Genomic DNA, 17,819 nt, shown 5'->3' on the forward strand with positions numbered 1-17,819 from the left:
TTCCAATTTGATTGCATGGTGGTTTGAGCGACTGTTTATGATTTCAGTTCTTTTGCATTTGCTGAGGAGTGTTTTACTTCTGATTATGTGGTCAACTTTAGAGTAAGTGCCATGTGGCAATGAGAAGAATGAATATTCTGTTGTTTTTAGGTGGAGAGTTCTGCAGATATCTATCAGGTCCACTTGACCCAGAACTGAATTCAGGTCCTGAATATCTTTGTTAATTTTCTATCTGAATGATCTAATATTGTCAGTGGGGTGTTAAAGTCTCCCACTATTATTGTGTGGGAGTCTAAGTCTCTTTGAAGGTCTCTAAGAACTTGCTTTATGAATCTGGGTGCTCCTGTATTGGGTACATATATACTCAGGATAGTTAGCTCTTCTTGCTGAATTGAACACTTTACCATTAGGTAATGTCTTTGTCTTTTTTTAATCTTTGTTGGTTTAAAGCCTATTTTGTCAGAAACTAGGATCGCAACCCCTGCTTTTTTCTGTTTCCCATTTGCTTGGTAAATTTTCCTCCATCCTTTTATTTTTAGCCTGTGTGTATCTTTGCATGTGAGATGGATCTCTTGAAGACAACATATTGATGGGTCTTGGCTCTTTATCCAGCTTGCCATTCTGTGTCTTTAAATTGGGGCATTTAGCCCACTTACATTTATGGTTGGTGTTTTTATGTGTGGATTTGATCTTGTCATCATTTTGCTAGCTGGTTATTTTGCAGATTTGAAAAATATGGAATGCTTACAAATTTGCATGCCATCCTTGTGCAGGAGCCATGCTAATCATCTCTGTATTGTTCCAATTTTAGTATATGTGCTGCCGAAGTGAGCACCCAATTTCAATTCTATTCTCTTCGTTCTTAGAAAATAAAAATTTGAATTATTATATTATTATTTGCTTATCCTAGTGTGAAAGATGTCACTTGCCTGGACGATTCCAAATCCTCTAGCTTGCTATGGTTCAAACATCCTGACTTATATAGGGATGGGAACTTAGTTTCTTGTCAAGAGAGTGGGGAGTGGTGTGAAGATTTAAGTTTCTCAAAACCTCTAGTTATAGTAGTCTTCTGCTTCTTCTGAATCCTTGATCCATGCTTTCATTTCACCACCTGCTGATGCTGCCCTTGTTTATGTGGAAATAGGCATGTCCTCCACTCACAGTGCCCAAGGTCTCCCCCAATCAAGGCTGCGACTGTAGTAAACTTATTGGAGAGTTTGGGAGGAAGGCAAGGGGAAGATTACAGTATAGCACATATAGCAAACACCTTGAAATTATTTATTAGATATCCCTATTTTTAAAGCATCTTTGCATTGAAATGACTGGGAAATTATATTTCTTACTTCTCTGAAGCTCCAGCTTCCTGCCAAGTTGCTAACTAGCTTTATTTCCTCTGACCTGGCCCCATCTCCTCTCTGAAAAGGTTACCCTGCCTGTCCAAGGTTCTGTTTGCTTCTTTCACAGAATAAAACTGGGGCTATTCATGTAGCCTCCATTCATAAAGACATTGCTGGGATGCCATTGGGGGACCTGAGGATTATTTTCCAAATCAAACACAACCTTTAAGGTGCACTGGTGTTCAGCAAAGACAAGTATTTCCCAGACACCAATTCTGTAGTTATTAGCTTTTGGTTCTTTTCCTTCCTCATTAGGTAGAAATCTGGGAACTGAAGACTTAGAATTTGGCGTGAGATGAAAGGGAGATGTGAATAAAGAAAATTTGGAAGTATTATCAAACTTCAGATTTAGAATAGGATCCAATCATTTTCTGTTATGGGCAAGGAAACTGAGGCCTAGAGAGATTAGGAGCCTTGCTGGAGGTTATATAGCACTTTCAAGCAGAAATTGTATACAAGAGTCTTATCTAGGCCTGTTTCCATTATCTCACAAAACTTAATTTCTCAGAATCCAAAGAGCATTTCAACTCTGTACATTCAATTCTCAACTGTGTTGCCAGCAAAAGTCCCACATGAAAGGATACAGGCGTATAGCAGAGGAGGCCTGCAAGATACCTAAATTATATTTTCTCAGATATGCTAGCATGGTCACTATTCACATTTACTGCTATGTTAACCATCCATGTATAATGAATTTCCTAATTTCTAGGCATGATAATAATGTTATGGAAGGCAGTTTTCACATGCTTTTACTAAAATCCTTTGAAATCTCCATCAGAGATAAAATACTAGACTGAAGCCTTCTTGTCATGACACATAAGAAAATGAATTGGCTAATTTCCTAATGTTCCTAGAAAAACCAAGAGTGTGAGAGAGACTGGGGCAAGAGATGGAGAGAGAGAAAGAGAGTAAGATGGTTGCAGCAGATGAAGATGCAAATGGAAAATGCCAAAAGTTAGTCATGTTGCTGATATATACAAAAGTTAATCTTTTAAGAGAGGTATTTAACATTATCATCCACTGGCAGAAATTAAACACCTTCTATAATAAATTAGATCTCTGGCACTTTTGCCTTAAATTTGCTATAACAAATATCTTGTAAAAAGTTTACAAATGTTAAGAAAATATGAGTAATAAACTTAGGAGAGTTGACTGAAATAAGTAACTAAAAAAAGCATACAAGATAAAGAGAAAAATGTATCCAAACCACTTCTGTTCACAGAAAGAAAGTGTCTTCAGTGGAATTCAGATATTTAGCAGCAAAGTTGGCTGTAAACATTTTCCGAAACAGTCAACAGGACAAAGAAAATGCTCCTGTGAGAAGAGTAACCAGATCTTAAGGCTCTGGTCTTTGATGTTTGAAGTATTTCCCCAGAATTGCCACAATCTTCTTTCTCTCCTACCCCACTGGAAGATCACAAAAGTACATTCTTGTTCATTCCCTCTTTCTGTTATCCTGCCAAAAATACACAGTCACTGATAAAGCTCACCAATGATTCATTACATACCATCCTCCTAAGGTTTCCAGTATAAATGCCATTTTTAATGAGCCTCTTTTGTTTCATTAATGCTAACAGACATTTAATAGCAATGATGGGTGCCAAATGATTCTTACTGTATCATTCTATTGAAACCCAGATGTTTCTGCACAGACAGAAACAAAGGCACCAGCCCCCAGGTTCTTTTCCTACATTCTCATTTCCTTAGCAGTTGGCTGAGCTTGGATTCATTTGAAAGTAGGAATGGTAAAATGTAACTATTCTTTTTATATTTCCCCTTTTCTCTATAGATTAATTCGATTTTCTTTATTGTTCCATTCTTTTTTTTGTGTGTGTGTGTGTGAGACGGAGTTTCACTCTGTCACCCAGGCTGGAGTGCAGTGGTGTGATCTCGGATCACTGCAAGCTCCGCCTCAAGAGTTCACGCCATTCTCCTGCCTCAGCCTCCCGAGTAGCTGGGACTACAGGCGCCCGCCACCATGCCCGGCTAATTTTTTGTATTTTTAGTAGAGACAGGGTTTCACCGTGTTAGCCAGGATGGTCTCGATCTTCTGACCTCATGATCCGCCTGCCTCAGCCTCCCAAAGTGCTGGAATTACAGGCGTGAGCCACGGCGCCTGGCCTATTCTTCCATTCTTTACTGATTAAGAAACATGAAATAAAGAATAAGAAAAGGAGGAAGAAAGAGAAAAGATAAAAAGAGGAGAAAAGGCTGGTAAATTAAAATTTAGGTTGAGAATCTATTTTTATTTTTAAATATCTTAATGTAGAGTAAACAACTAGAAATACATTACAATAATACATACTTTTGAAACCCTGTAGAAAGAAGCCAGAACCTGGGCTTGCCTTGTGGAGGAACTTTAGCTTCTGGGAGCCTCTATCTGCTACAGTGGTGGCCCTCTCCAAACCTATCCACTTTGAGACTTGATTAGAATCCCCAGTTCTGCCCCTGGGTTATGCATCTGGGTTGCATGGGTAAAATGGTCCTGGACAAGTATTGCTCCCACTGCCTCATAAGATGTCAATCCCCAAATAAACCAAGTCCCCAGAAGCAAGGATCATGACCAAGTTGTCTAGAGCAACATGCAGAGAATAAGAAAGGTACTATAAACTAGAATTCCACTTTACCCAGGCATTGTCTTAGAAACGAATGCCTGTTATATTCCTTTGATGTGAGGTCCCAGGAAAAAATTTTGGTCATTTCAGAGCAGCCTTCTGTCATTGTTTGGCAACTCAGTAGAGAGACAATAATCAGAAGTAAAGAGAGAATAAGTGTGCAACAGCATCAATCCTCTCCCACATCTGTGCTATATTTGTAATTTCCTATACACATAAAGCAATAGGGGGCACCACGAATGTTCTCTAGCCAGACTTCCAGACCTGTCTTCCAAAGCAAAACTCCGGAAGCTGAGGCATAAAATAACACAGAAATAGTCAAATGGCATTAGTCACTAAGACCTTTTGATTTTGCCGCTTTAAATATAACTCCAACTTGCTCCCACCTCCGTCTCTTTTTCCCTGCCAGTGACCTAATTCAGAACCTCTTCACCTCTCTAGTCTCTACTTTTAACAATCTTTTAAAACACTAGATGGTAAGTAAAACAGTGATGAGAAATGTAAGTGCTCCTTCCTCTTGCTTTAGAGGTATGTAGTCTGGATCTTTTCCTGTGGTATTAAAGGGTACGGGTTGCTAGAGACCAAATTTTGCCTCTTCCAGAAATGCTCCATAACTGTGCTAGTTCTTAGGTGAATTCTCTGCCTCTGCCATAGTTCTATGTAGTCAGTAGAATGCCAGGCTAAGATTCATAATACCTTGCTCTGCCACCACGTCTGTGACCTCAAGCTTCTCTTTCAATGGTCCTATGAAAGGAGTGATTCAACATGAAATAGGTTGTCTCAGGCACTATTACTAGAAATCTTATTTCATGACTGACTGCTTGCCTATCATGTTTGATAGGTTCAATTCTGAATTTATGATTTTTATCTTCTACTTCTTTATCCAACCAAACCAATTCTTCTTCTTGTACTCCTTACTGTGGGAAAGGCATCACCTTCTACCAGAAACCTAAGGACTTCCTCAACTCTACACTCCACATGTAATCAGTCACTAAGTTTAAAAATATTCCCCTAGTTGGTTCCCCCTTCCCAAGCCCACTTTTAATGCAGTAAAAACTCACCATCACTCCCTTTAACTGCAGACTGGCTCTCCCTGGCTTCCAGTCTTGCTCTTACACCAATGTATTTCTCACCCTACTGGCTGATTGGGGTTTTTACAATAAAAACCTGATAATGACCAGGCACGATGGCTCACGCCTGTAATCCCAGCACTTTGGGAGGCTGAGGCAGGCGGATCACCTCAGGTCGGGAGTTCGAGACCAGCCTGACCAACATGGAGAAACCCCAGCTCTACTAAAAATACAAAATTAGCCGGGTGCGGTGGCACATGCCTGTAATCCCAGCTACTAAGGAGACTGAAGCAGGAGAATCGCTTGAAACCGGGAGGCAGAGGTTGCAGTGAGCCGAGATCATGCCATTGCACTCCAGCCTGAGCAACAAGAGCAAAACTCCATCTCAAAAAATAAAAAAAAAAAAAAAAACTGACAATGTCATTCTTTCTTAGAACCCTTTAGTTATTTTTCAGTGACACAAAATAAAATCTTGACTCTTAGCTTGCCTTACATCTTGCCCCTCCTAACTTTTCCAGACTAGTCTCCAGTTCCTCCCATTACGTCAGCAGTAGTCAATCCAGCTCCATCAACACCATTCCCTCTTGAGCCTGTGACCCAGCCTATTTTTGCCTCTGGCCTGAGATCACCTTTTTCACTTTAGTTTCTTATTCAAGACACTGACATTTCAAACTGTGACGGGATTTTTTGAACTCCTTTCACTGTGATACTGTGGCACCAGTCCACACCTCTAACGTGGCACTAATAACAATAGGTTTGTTTACATGTCACCTCCTCCTCCAGAATGTAAGCTCTTCTCAGTAAACTTTTTATGCCCAATGCCCACAACGGCTTAGAGCATAATAGGGTTTCTTAGGCATTTAATAAATGCTAATTGAATAAATGTGGTTGAAGAGATTATTGTATGAGAAATATGCAGGGGAGTTGAAAAATACGACCTCTAAAGTCCTTTCCAACTTAGATTTTCATTTAAGGATATCAGTCCCTTCCATGTTTTTGAATATCACATCTATGTATGACTATGTATACATATGTATATGTATACATGTATGGCTATGTATGACTCCCAGAGCCATAATTTCAAAGCCCTCAATCTGAGCTTTCGACTAAAATATCCATCTGCCTGTTACATAGCTTCACTTATTATCTAAGTTGGCATCTCAAATTCAATACGCCCAAAATTAACTTACTTTCTCACACAACTTGTTCCACCTTAGCTGTTTTTTGTATTTGTTACTGACACCATTGTCCTTTTAGGGGCTGCTGTTAAAAACATCCTAGACGGCCACTCTCTTCTCTCTAAAATAAATCACTGCGTAGACCGCTGCATTCCTCTTTCCCAAAATTCTTTTTGTCGTTCCATAGACTTACAGTCTCCATCAAACTGCTTGTGACTCTAATTAGCACTTACTTCATTCTGACTTGCATGCTATATTTCCATCTCTGTTCCACATTTCAAGATTTCTGTAGCAACGTCTGCAGATACATAGCAGGTGCTCAACAATTCCTTGTAGAATGGCTGAATGAAGGTTGGGATGTTAGACTTAAATTGCCTTTGCTGCACGGATCTTGTTTTACACTTTTTTGTCCCCCACCCCCCGCCATAAAAAGGGCAGAGAAAACAGGGAACACATATATTAAAAACTGAACACTGCATCTTTTATTATTATAACTCGGAGCTGTTGCAACAACTGGCGGCAGTTTTAACAAACAAACCACGCTCTACCATTAAAAAAAAAAGAAAAAGAAAAAGTCCCTTAGACTCAGCTCCCAGCTAAAACAATCCAGGATCCAGGTTTCCCACCCCCTTCCAGTGGTCTGATGTGCGGCGGAGAAGCGAGGAGCAAGGAGCAAGGAGCAAGCTGGGCCTGAGGAGCAGGGAGCGCGGGATGGGGGACGTCCCGGAAGTCATTGACGAGCTGGCTGCAGCCTCTGCGGGATCAGTTTGGGCTGCGGTCCCAACAATAACAGGCGCCCGGGCCGGGCGGGGGCCGCGGGGATCCGAAGCTTGAGGGCGGGACCCGGATTAGAGGAGGCGGGTGGGACGCCTTCAAAGGCCGAAGGGGATTGGAAGAGGGAGATAAGGGGCGGTGGAGCTCGAGGAATGGGCCGGAGAACTAGCGGGTCGACCGACGAGCGAGCATGCTGATTGGGTTTCGCGGAAGGAGACGGACCAGAGCTGGCCGAGGATTGGCCGCGGCGCCGAGGGGGCGTGGCCGGCGCGCGCGAGAGGGAGCGCGAGGGAGCGGGCGGCGGGCCTGCCTGCCAGCTAGCCAGAGCCGCGGGCGAGCGCGGCGAGCAGCGACCCTGGTGAGGAGTGCGGCGCGGGAGGCGCGTCCCTTAGCTCCGCCGCGGCCGCCCTCCGCGGCTCGAGCACTCCGCTTCCTTCCCTCCCCTATCCTGCGCTCCGGCCTGGGGTCTCGGGGCGGGGAGCGGAGGGAAGGGACGAAGGAGGAGTAGGTGAAAGCGGGGTGAGGGGCGGAAGGGTCCCGGCGCGGGGTGAGGCGAGGGCTGCCTCTCGTTCTCCCGCCGCTGCCGCCGTCTCCTGATCGGGTGCCGCCGCCAGAGGCGCGCGGGGCTGCCGGGGCGCCCGCACTATGCAGGCGGACTGCCGGCCGCCGCGATGGCGAGCCGGGCTGTGGTGAGAGCCAGGCGCTGCCCGCAGTGTCCCCAAGTCCGGGCCGCGGCCGCCGCCCCCGCCCCCGCCTGGGCCGCGCTCCCCCTCTCCCGCTCCCTCCCTCCCTGCTCCAACTCCTCCTCCTTCTCCATGCCTCTGTTCCTCCTGCTCTTACTTGTCCTGCTCCTGCTGCTCGAGGACGCTGGAGCCCAGCAAGGTGAGTGGTCCCAGGGGAGTGAGTGGCGGGGGATCCTTCGTCGGGGCGTCGGGTCTCTTGGCCCCTGAACGAATCTGCAGACGCTGCAGGGAGGCGCGGTGCGCTTTCGTGCGTGACCAGACCTGGCTGGGTACTCACAGGGTTGAGTTGCAAAGGCAGGCTCTTGCCCGTCTGTCCCCCAAGTTGGCGCGGCTTTACTTTTTGGCAACGCCATTTATTTCTCGGAAAGGGGGACGTGAGACCCTGCTATGAAAGCCTCGTTGATATTAGGTCCTTCTGGGGAAAATTTTAGGGAGGAAAAATAACCTTTGGAGATAATGACCCATAAAGTTAAGCTGAACTGATGGATGGACACTGTAGGAAGGCAGGTTAATTAAATAGCATCTTAAGCCTATTAAAGGTAAGTGGTGGTAATTATCATCCTTTGTGAAAGAGCTCGGGTTCTGAAGCGAATGGAATCGTTTCTGCTTATCTCTGAGTCTTGGATTCAGAACATGTTCTTTACAATCCATCATTGAGGCTGGTGGTCTAGACTGCCTTGGTCAAACACTGGGTCTGACCCAACGCTATGCTAATTTGCCCAAGTGAAGCTTTCCACGTTAAAAAGGTAAGCCTTTCCAGAAAGTGACAAAACTTTTTTTTTCCACCTACAATCCTTGAAAAACCTGTTCCAGAAACAAGCAAAACTGTTTATTAAATAATTATCATAATGGAAAGAGAATGCAGGGTGATTTCTTTTCCCCTTTAGTACTATTTTTCCGTGGTGTACCACACTTTTTGAATCAGTTTGGCATCAGTTTTTGAACAGATTTTTCCATTGCATTTTCCGTTTTATTGCAGTGGGAAGGATAAGGATTGGATTGTTACTTATTGCTAGGAAGGGAGTTTTTTAAAAAGAAAATTGTTCTCTACCTTTAAGCCCAGCTTTATGTTGCTCTCATGGTTTTCAGTAAAGTATGGAATCATGGCCTGTCATTAAGAAGATGCCGAACCTTGACAGGCATGTGGAAATATAATCTCTGTACCTATAAGGAAAAAATGTATTCGGCAAACTGACCCCTTAGATCTAGACACATTTCTATATAGAGTAACTCAAAATTTAGATGCTTAGCATTTAGGTTTTAGTTAGACCGTCTTCTAAAATTATTGGACATCATCAGCGTTTAATATATTGAAGTGTGAAATCCTTCTTTCCATTGTAGAGATGTATTTCCCTCCTGGTAGAGGGGAAAACAGGCTTATATATGGCTAACACTTAGGGCTTACTTTGTGGCAAGAACAACTAGACTAAGTGGTTTGGGTTTATTAACTCCTTGAATCTTCACTACAATCAGCTGAGATAGTTACTGTTATCCCAGTTTAAACGTAAGGAAATTGAGACACAAAGAATATAAGGTACCTTGATGCAGGAGGGCATATTACTCCATAGGCTGAGTACTCTGTTTTGCTTGTTTCTGGATCTGATAGTGTTTGTATCATGTTATTAAAAAAAACCTTGGAACAGTATAGAATCAGTTTGTCTCCCTTCCAAATGAGGGATTGCCTTGTTTTTAGAAAAGGCCAGTCTACGGGGCGCGGTGGCTCACGCCTGTAATCCCAGCACTTTGGGAGGCTGAGGCGGGCAGATCACGAGGACAGGAGATCGAGACCATCCTGATTAACATGGTGAAACCCGTCTCTCCTAAAATACAAAAAATTAGCCGGGCGTGGTGGCGCATGCATGTAGTCCCAGGTACTCGGGAGGCTGAGGCAGGGGAATCGCTCGAACCCGGGAGGCGGAGGTTGGCCATAGAGCAAGACTCTGTCTCAAAAAAAAAAAAAAAAAAAAAAGCCAGTCTAATCAGACATGCAACATTACTTCATTTTTTAAGGTTTAATATAATTTTTTTACCAGAACATTTTAGCAAATACATTTCTCTTTAACAGTGTCATCCTATATAAACATCAACGTAAATAGAAATGATTCTGATAATTAAAAGACTTTTTTTTTAGTTCTGTTCTTCTAAATTGCTTGGGTAAATTTTGCTAAATCATTTAATATTTAATCTCTTTGTACCTCAGTTTTCTACATCATTAAGATGAGAATACATACCCATCTCATAGCTTAATAGAAATGAAATGATAGTACGCAGGAATTTTGCAAAGGGAAAAGCTTAAAATAGCTATAAATGATTATCGTTAATCTCGATCTTACTAAGTTGATAAATTAAGAGCTAATTAGGTATACATTATCTGAAAACTCAGGAATTATTTGAGATTTGAATTTCCTCATTTTTAAAAATTAAAGTTTTTACTCAAAGGACCCTAAAGCAGCCTGTGGTGGAATTCCTTTTAAGCCAGTCTTCCCAGTCTGACAGATGTTCTTTAGGGTCTACTGATATTCCTTCACATAACCTCAAAAGAAGTCTGTTTAAAACACCTTTAGAATTTTTAATGGGAATTGTACATGTTGTAATGTTCAGCTACAAGGTAGAGTTTTTACTCTATAAGAAGTCTTAAGACTGGAAGGAAGTAAACTGTTAATAGTTGTCTTTTGGTGGTAAAATTGTGGGACATTTCTTTATACTTTTCTAAATTTTCTGTAATTTGCATATAGTCAGAATAAAAATTAAACTGCAAAAAAGGTTTCTTTGATAGATTTTTTTTCTTCATTTGACAACTGAAGGTAGAAATGCATCTAGTATGCAGAGGTAGAAATGTGCTTCAGTGTCTTTTTTCTTTCTGACATCATTTTGAAATAGCAGAATATATTACTTTCATTCCAATTAATGTCATACATAGCTATTCCTCAATAGATTTTCTGTTCACAATGATCTTTTTATTTGGCTCAGAATAAAATGTATCATTAGTTTGAAAACTTACCGACTTTTCACAACAGTTGTATTTTAACCAGTCCTGTTTCACTCATAAATTTATAAATATATTCTGTTTGTTTATCTTTATTTATTATGTTGCTTGTATTTGTGTAGAGTTCTAAGTTGGATATCAAGAAGTTGGTCTTCGAAATCTTTTTTATTGAAAACTTTTTTTCTGTGAAATGTACATCTCAAAAAAATTTAAATTGGTGAAACTTATGCTGGTAGCATATTTGCTGTTGTATTAAATTTATAGGAAGTTGATGGTCTACTATGATTTTAGGTCTCTGGTTTCCATTGTGACTGTAGGAATTTGGGTTACTTCATATCAGGAGCTCAGCTTCCTCATTTGTATCCTGGAAGGCTTGCCTACTTTTTTGGTTAGAATGTAATTTGAACATGGTAAAATACCAGGGAATTAATTCTTAAAAACCATTAAGCCTGATTTGTTTGGGCCTATTAATATATAACATGTTGTGAAGATACTAGTTTTTCTTTGCTAGTTTAATCTGTGAAACAAATTAGGTTCATTCTTAAAAAGGATGTTTCAGTTATTTGAACATATTTGGAACCAATATGTGAAAAAGTTTATATTCTGTCAAGGAATGCCTTTATTTGCTTGTGATGCAGGGAAATATTTTTGAACAATATTTGTGAGTTGCCAGAAAATAAAAACTCATTTCTCTCTGCAAATAAACATTTGTAATTATTTTTCACATTGACATTAGGTTAATTTAGAAATTTCCATTGTCTTTTCTTTGTCTGATAAAACATTGGGGCTCTTATCCAGTTTTGTTCAGAAGCAAATAAATCAAAGCATCCTTGTTCTGCTATGTTTCTAATTAATTTTACAAAATGAAAATTAGAAACAGCACACATTCCACACGTGTGAATGATCAGATTGAAACACCACATTTTTGAAACTTGTAAATGAAAAATTGATTGTAAGATTGCAGGTAAATTATAGGTAGATTTCTCAGTGTTAGGAACAAAAAGAACATATTATTTTCCCTGGGGATAGTTGATAATTCCATTTGAACATCTGAGCTTCATTTTAAAGACAAACATGTAAAAATATCTTAAAATGGTGGAATTGGCATAAGTAAAATACCAGTACTAGAATTAAAATGACAAATAAATTAATTTCCAAAGCTTAATAGATCATGTATGTGAGAAAGGGCTAGATTTACATAGGAGTAGAATTTAAATTTAGGACTACACTTAGCAAAGTGACACTGGGAAGTGAAGCTCAGGTAGTAATGTTGGACATTAATTGAATGCATACAAGTAGACAGTTTCTGCTTCCACTTCTTGATATATTTGGAAGGATATGGAATGATGACCTAACAGTAGAGGGATTAGGAAAAGCTTCATAAAGATAGTGATATTTGCTAAGTGTGATTGTTGAAATATGAAGTGAGACAATTTGGCAGTTTTTCTGATGTGGCTACTGGATTCGGTTTTCTTTATAACAACCTTATGGCCATAGGACTTTGTATTTATTTTAAAATATTGTATGGATAACAATGATTATTACTCAAAACTAAAAATGTAGATGATTATCCACAGTTCTATCTTCTAATCCATCGACTTATAATTTTTAATTTTCCTTTCTATTACATATTCACAAACCTGCATAATCTTATGTAGTTGTAATTTTAATAGTGTGTTCATGTAAAATTAACTTATAGGCTAATTTAGCACACATAAGCATACCTACAAAATATAGTAAAACAAAAATTTCAAAATGCAAAATTTTATCATACGACATTCAGTATTTATAAAGTAATTACTGTATTCAGAGCTGTTATTGTATTTAATTGAAGTCTTCATTCTGGAGAAAAATCTTTGAGAAAGTATTTCAGTTCAAAATGTTAGTTTAGAAACAAATATCATGCTAATTTTTGAGTTCATTATTTGGGTTAAATTAGTATAACCTATGAGGACAGAAAATACAGATATTCAGATAGACTAGTATCTAATGAGTGCCAGTGCAGTACCCACTGAAGCTGATGAGATACTGGATTATTTCCAAGGGCTACTAAAACATCATTCACCAGCTGAACGTGCACCCTGATGGTGTGTAGTTGAAAGAAAAACTTTGATTTGCTACTTGAATTATGGGAGAATCCCAAGATGCATGTTCCCTCAACTGCTTTTTAAGGAGAGTGGCCCGGAATTCCCTGCAAGGCTTTTGTTGAGTAGGGTGTGTGCGACCTTGTCTTCAAAACTGAATTGCCTGGGATCAAAGAGAAGATATTGGCACTCTTTATCATTCTCTCACTAAGAACTATCAGTATTAAGGGGTACCAACTGTGAACTCTCAAGAGAGTGTGCATGTACCTCAGTATAGTCCTGAGACATTCAGAGAAGAGTAAAACATTGTTATTGTCTTCAGAGAACCTACAGTCTATTTGAGAAAGTAATTCAAGTTGGAATATATATAATAATAACCAAGGAAGGATATCAGAAGATTATGTAAGGCAGACAGAACTCACCACTCCTGGAGAAGCAGGAGATGCCTACTATAATAATAATCAAGGAAGGTTATAAGAAGGTTATATAAGGCAGAAAGAGCTCACAACTCCTGGAGAGGCAGGAGATGCCTCACTGATAAAGTGGTTTTAGATCGGTAAGCTTTGAAGTGTTGGTAGGTTTCTTGTCCACAAGGAACAGCAGATATTTGAAGAGTAAGATCATAAGATTAGAACATGGGGAGTCAGGAAAGTGGGAGTGTGAAAGCCCACCCTTTTAGAATGAGTAGCAAAACTCATTCTGGTCATGCTCCACTGTTTGCTTCTTGAACCCATGCCCTGTGTCTGCCCAGTTATTGGAAAAACATTTGTTGGTTGGTTACTGTGGGCCAGGCATGGTACCACATGCTGGGGCATTTTCCTCTTTGAGCTGTGTTAATGACTTCCATAGTGTTGCCAGCAGCCCGTTTGTCATCTATAAGATACCGTCCAAACTCCTTTGCATATTATGTGTGTAATTTTTTGCACAGTCTGGTCCCTCCCTTTCACTCTGACTTAATCTAATGCCAGCATTTCTCACACTGTATAGTTCAGATATGAGACTGAGCTAATTGTATTCTTCTAAGATATAATTTCATGCCATTTTGCCTTGTTCCCTGTACTAACCTCTTTATATATGCAGTTTCCTCTACTTGAAATGCTCTTACTTTCCTTGTCTTCTCGGTAAACTCTTGATCAGCCTTCAAAACCATTCTTGGGTATCATCCCTTTCTGAAGAGTTCTCGAACAGTCCCCACACACTCATCTCCAGATAATACATTCCACACTGTATTCTAAGTATTTATTCCTGCCAGTGGAGAGAGTTTTTTTCATTTTCTTATTTCTAATACTTATCATAGTGTCTGTCATTCAAATTATGTGAATTAAGAACCCCATTTCTAGAGTTAATCTGCTACCCTGAGCACATTATTTGGTTCATCCCTGGGCACCGGCATGCACTTCATGCTGTTGTCCTTTGCCTAATCCCCATAAATTAATGGTCAGTTCAGGAGCCGGGAAGAGAGCCATGTCTTGACCCTTACCTGTTTGCTCAGAGCCTAACAGTCTTCCCAGCCTTTCCCAGTCCCACCTCTTCCCAGGAGGAAGACCCCTTTGCTGCACACTTTTGACTACGAGAGGAGTCCTTCAAGCTGAAATTCTGAAAATAGACATGGCTACTTCTTAGAAAGCTCTGCTCCCCTCAGATGGGTCATCCTTAACAACGGTGACAGCTTAAATCAGTGCCAGCAATTTGGGCAAACTTTCTCCTTTGCACGCTTTTAGCTTCTGACTTCAATAGGCATCTCCAATATTATAAAAGTACCCCTAGTTTTTGTTCTAGTAGTTGCGTGTCTCCTTTTTCTTGCCAGTGGATGTTCCTGGGGAGCATTCAGGTAGCTTCACTAATCTGGAGTAACAGAAAAATGAGAAATGGAGGCTGGAACGTATTGTGGAGGACTTTCCATTGAGGGGCAGAATGAGGAGTTTGTAGCTGCGCGATGTTAGGCCTAACGTTAGCCTCAGGTGCTTCCTCTTTCACCTGGTTCATTTGTCTGTCACTAGGTTTGGTTATCTCTTCTCAGCTCAGGCACCCCAGATCCATCATCTCAACAATGCCCTTTACCTGATCTTGGACAGTTCCCAAACTTGGGCCCATGTGATAATCCCCACTGTCTGCTTTCTCTGGTTCTGGATAGCTCATAGTTAACAAGATTAAGTCGTGTGGTCATCATGATTAGATCTGCCACAAATGAGATCTGACTAATCAAGTCACAAGTGGGGATTACTGCTTACCAGACTGTCTGACTTTGTAAAGCTGATTTATACAGCCGAACTCCTGCCCTGCTCCTAATCCTTGCACAGTATGACTTCCTCCTGCCTGAAACCTTGTCCTCTTCCTCTTTATCAGAGCACTGCTACATTGGGGAATGTGAATTTTGTTTTGGTGTGCTTTACACTTTTATGGCACTTTTACTTTATATCTGGAAACATGCTGAAAATGCCACTGGCTTTTACACATCTCTTTTTTCAATGCTTTGTGGTACCTTGTATCTCTGCTTTTTTTCAGTGACAAACTTTCTAAATGGTAGTCTACATTTGTGCTGTGTGTTTTCTTAGTGACTGGCACACAGCAGATATTTGTTAAATTATTAATTTATTTTTTAACCCTTGCAATAAAAAAGCGAGGGTTTTGTTTCTGCTTTACTGAAACTGTCATTTACACTGTCAGATTTTTGTTTGTTTTGGTTTTTGTTTTAGTTTGAAAAACCAAGCAGCTTTGCCTATCTTTATTATTAGTTTCTTTTTTTTTCTTACTACAGTGGTCTTTGAAAATCTGGAGGCTTTGGACTTGGACATACCTGGATTTAAATAATAGCCTCGTTGAACTTGACATCCAGTTACTACTATAAATGTTTCAAAATATGTAACTCATCTTTCTTTTTAGACTGTAACGAGGGCTGGGATTGAATCTGGGTAGCAAGTAAATTTTTGTTCAATGAATGAATCAATATGTGAAAGAAAATTTTGTTTCACTTTACTCTGCAGTTAAAATTTCCATTTTTAAATGTTTCCGTTCCACTAAGACTCACTTTTCCATTCCTCTTCCCTTTATCCCCAATTATTGTTCCACCCCTAGCTCAGTGAGAGGAGTCAGAGCATGCAATAGAGGAATGTGACAGAAAGGCATGACTGTCTCCAGCCCACCCAAACCTTAATATGAGTTCTGTGCTCTCCTTTCTGACCTTTGCTCTGCCTCTTCAGCCTTCTGCCTGTTGATGTGTTTCAATGTTTTTTGATCCCCACCATCTCAGATCATTTTATCTCTTCTTTCCTGACATACCTTTGTTTCTGTCTACTCTTGGCATCCTAAAAGCCAACTTTATAGGTCTGGATGTGAGGTGGACTTTCTGTTGCATGCATGGAGGAAGAGTGTTTTAGTTAGGACTTTTGAGGTTATAGAGAACAGAAATCCATATCTGATTAAGGTAGAAGGAGAAACTATTGGGAGGATTGCGAGGTAACTTACAGAGTTTTGTTAAAGCTGAACCTACCTAAGCCAAGAGGAGGGCAGGAATGCAGCTAGACTTCAGGAACCAAGGACTCAGCTTAGTTCTTCTCTCTTGCTTCAGTCTGGCTTTCTCTTTGTGGAAGGAATCATGGCTGCTGGCAATCCCGAAGGCTTACAGTTTTAACACGGAGAAATTCTGTATTTTCCCTATTGTACAAGGTCCAGGAAAGGGTGAGTTGGCCCTCACGTTGGCCCAGTGTGATTCAGTACCCACCCTTGGACCAGTCAAATAACCAGGGGGCATGAGGTCATATTAAAACTGTTGGGAAACTGCAGAGCACGTCCCAGAGAAGGATAAGGCGGGGTACTAGATAAACAGAGGCATCCTCTTCTAGGAGAAAGAGTGTTACATTTATAAAGAGTCCACTGTATTTTAAAGAAGTTCTTATTGAACCTTTACGTTTATCTTGGGAGATGGGTGGTGGTATCCTCATCCGTGAGGTAGTTGCATCCTCACCAGTATACTGGTTAGGGTATGTAAGCTTATGGAGGTTAAGTGTCCAGGATCTTGAAAACTGGCATGTCTAGAATTTGAATCTAAGTCTGTTGGACTCCAAAGCCTATGTACTTTCTAATGTGTTAGTTGTCTACCATAACACTAGTTTAGGCTTATTTCTCATTCAACAGCATGTGCTAAGAGCCTTGGATGTTTTATTTCTGTGTGTATGCTTATAAAGGTGAATAGAATGCATTGCCTTTCTAACCAAATTTTATATGTTGGTATGGTAACCTGACATAAATATGCATAATTAAGCATATTAAGTACAGAAAGATATTATTATGGAAATAGGGAGAAACACCAGGAGCTTCAGAAAGGTTTCACAAAGAAAATAACATTGAGTAGGTATTTGCTAGGTGGATAAAAGGAGGAGGGACGTTATTCTTGGCAGAGAGGAATGTCAAGTGCAGTGGCACAGAGGTGAGAGCGTGGAGCATGTGGGGAGTCACCTATAGTTCAGGACTGTGGAACAAAGAGGTTGTGGGAAAAGTGAAGAGATGAGACCAGAAAGGGAATCGGGCCAGATTATGATAGCCTTTGTATCCTGGCTGAAGCGTTTGAACTTTGTTATATCATCACTGGAAAACAGTTAAAGGATTTCTAAATAAGGGACCTACATGACCCAGTTAGTATTTAAGAAACTCTGGCTGGAGTGTGGACAGTGGATTAGAGGGAGGAAAGATAGAAAGTGGGGAAACCTATTAGAGAACTTTGCAAGGGCCTGCACTTGTTCAGATGGACTAAATTTAGAACTGCTAAGGAGATAGAAAGTATAAAATATAATGATTAGTTAAATTTGAGAGAGCCAAGTCAGTTTAATATTGAGATTTTTCTTTCTGGAATCTTCTTCCTCTTCCTGCTTTCCACTTCTCTCATTCACCAGGATTTCTACCTAGCTAACTTACTTTCTCTTTCTTTCTTTCTCTTTCTTTCTTTCTCTTTCTTTGTTTCTTTCTTTCTCTTTCT

The 17,819-nt window shown here is 40.5% G+C and overlaps 1 protein-coding gene and 1 non-coding gene across 2 annotated transcripts in view; one reads left to right on the forward strand and one right to left on the reverse strand.

Annotated features, from left to right (window-relative positions):
• Positions 1-729: 729 nt before the first annotated feature.
• Positions 730-835, reverse strand: LOC115832238. Its single transcript, XR_004027664.1, has one exon. It is a non-coding gene; the product is annotated as a U6 spliceosomal RNA (small nuclear RNA).
• Positions 836-7,349: 6,514 nt separating this feature from the next.
• DCBLD2 (discoidin, CUB and LCCL domain containing 2) overlaps positions 7,350-17,819 on the forward strand; it is a 103,713-nt gene continuing 93,243 nt past the window's right edge. The window contains exon 1 of the mRNA XM_003261722.4: positions 7,350-7,916. Within this exon, the coding sequence (XP_003261770.2) occupies positions 7,706-7,916 (211 nt within the window). The 5' untranslated portion in view covers positions 7,350-7,705. The remainder of the gene's footprint in view (positions 7,917-17,819) is intronic.

The sequence above is a fragment of the Nomascus leucogenys genome, chromosome 21, assembly GCF_006542625.1.
Source record: "Nomascus leucogenys isolate Asia chromosome 21, Asia_NLE_v1, whole genome shotgun sequence".
Taxonomy (NCBI): Eukaryota; Metazoa; Chordata; class Mammalia; order Primates; family Hylobatidae; genus Nomascus; species Nomascus leucogenys.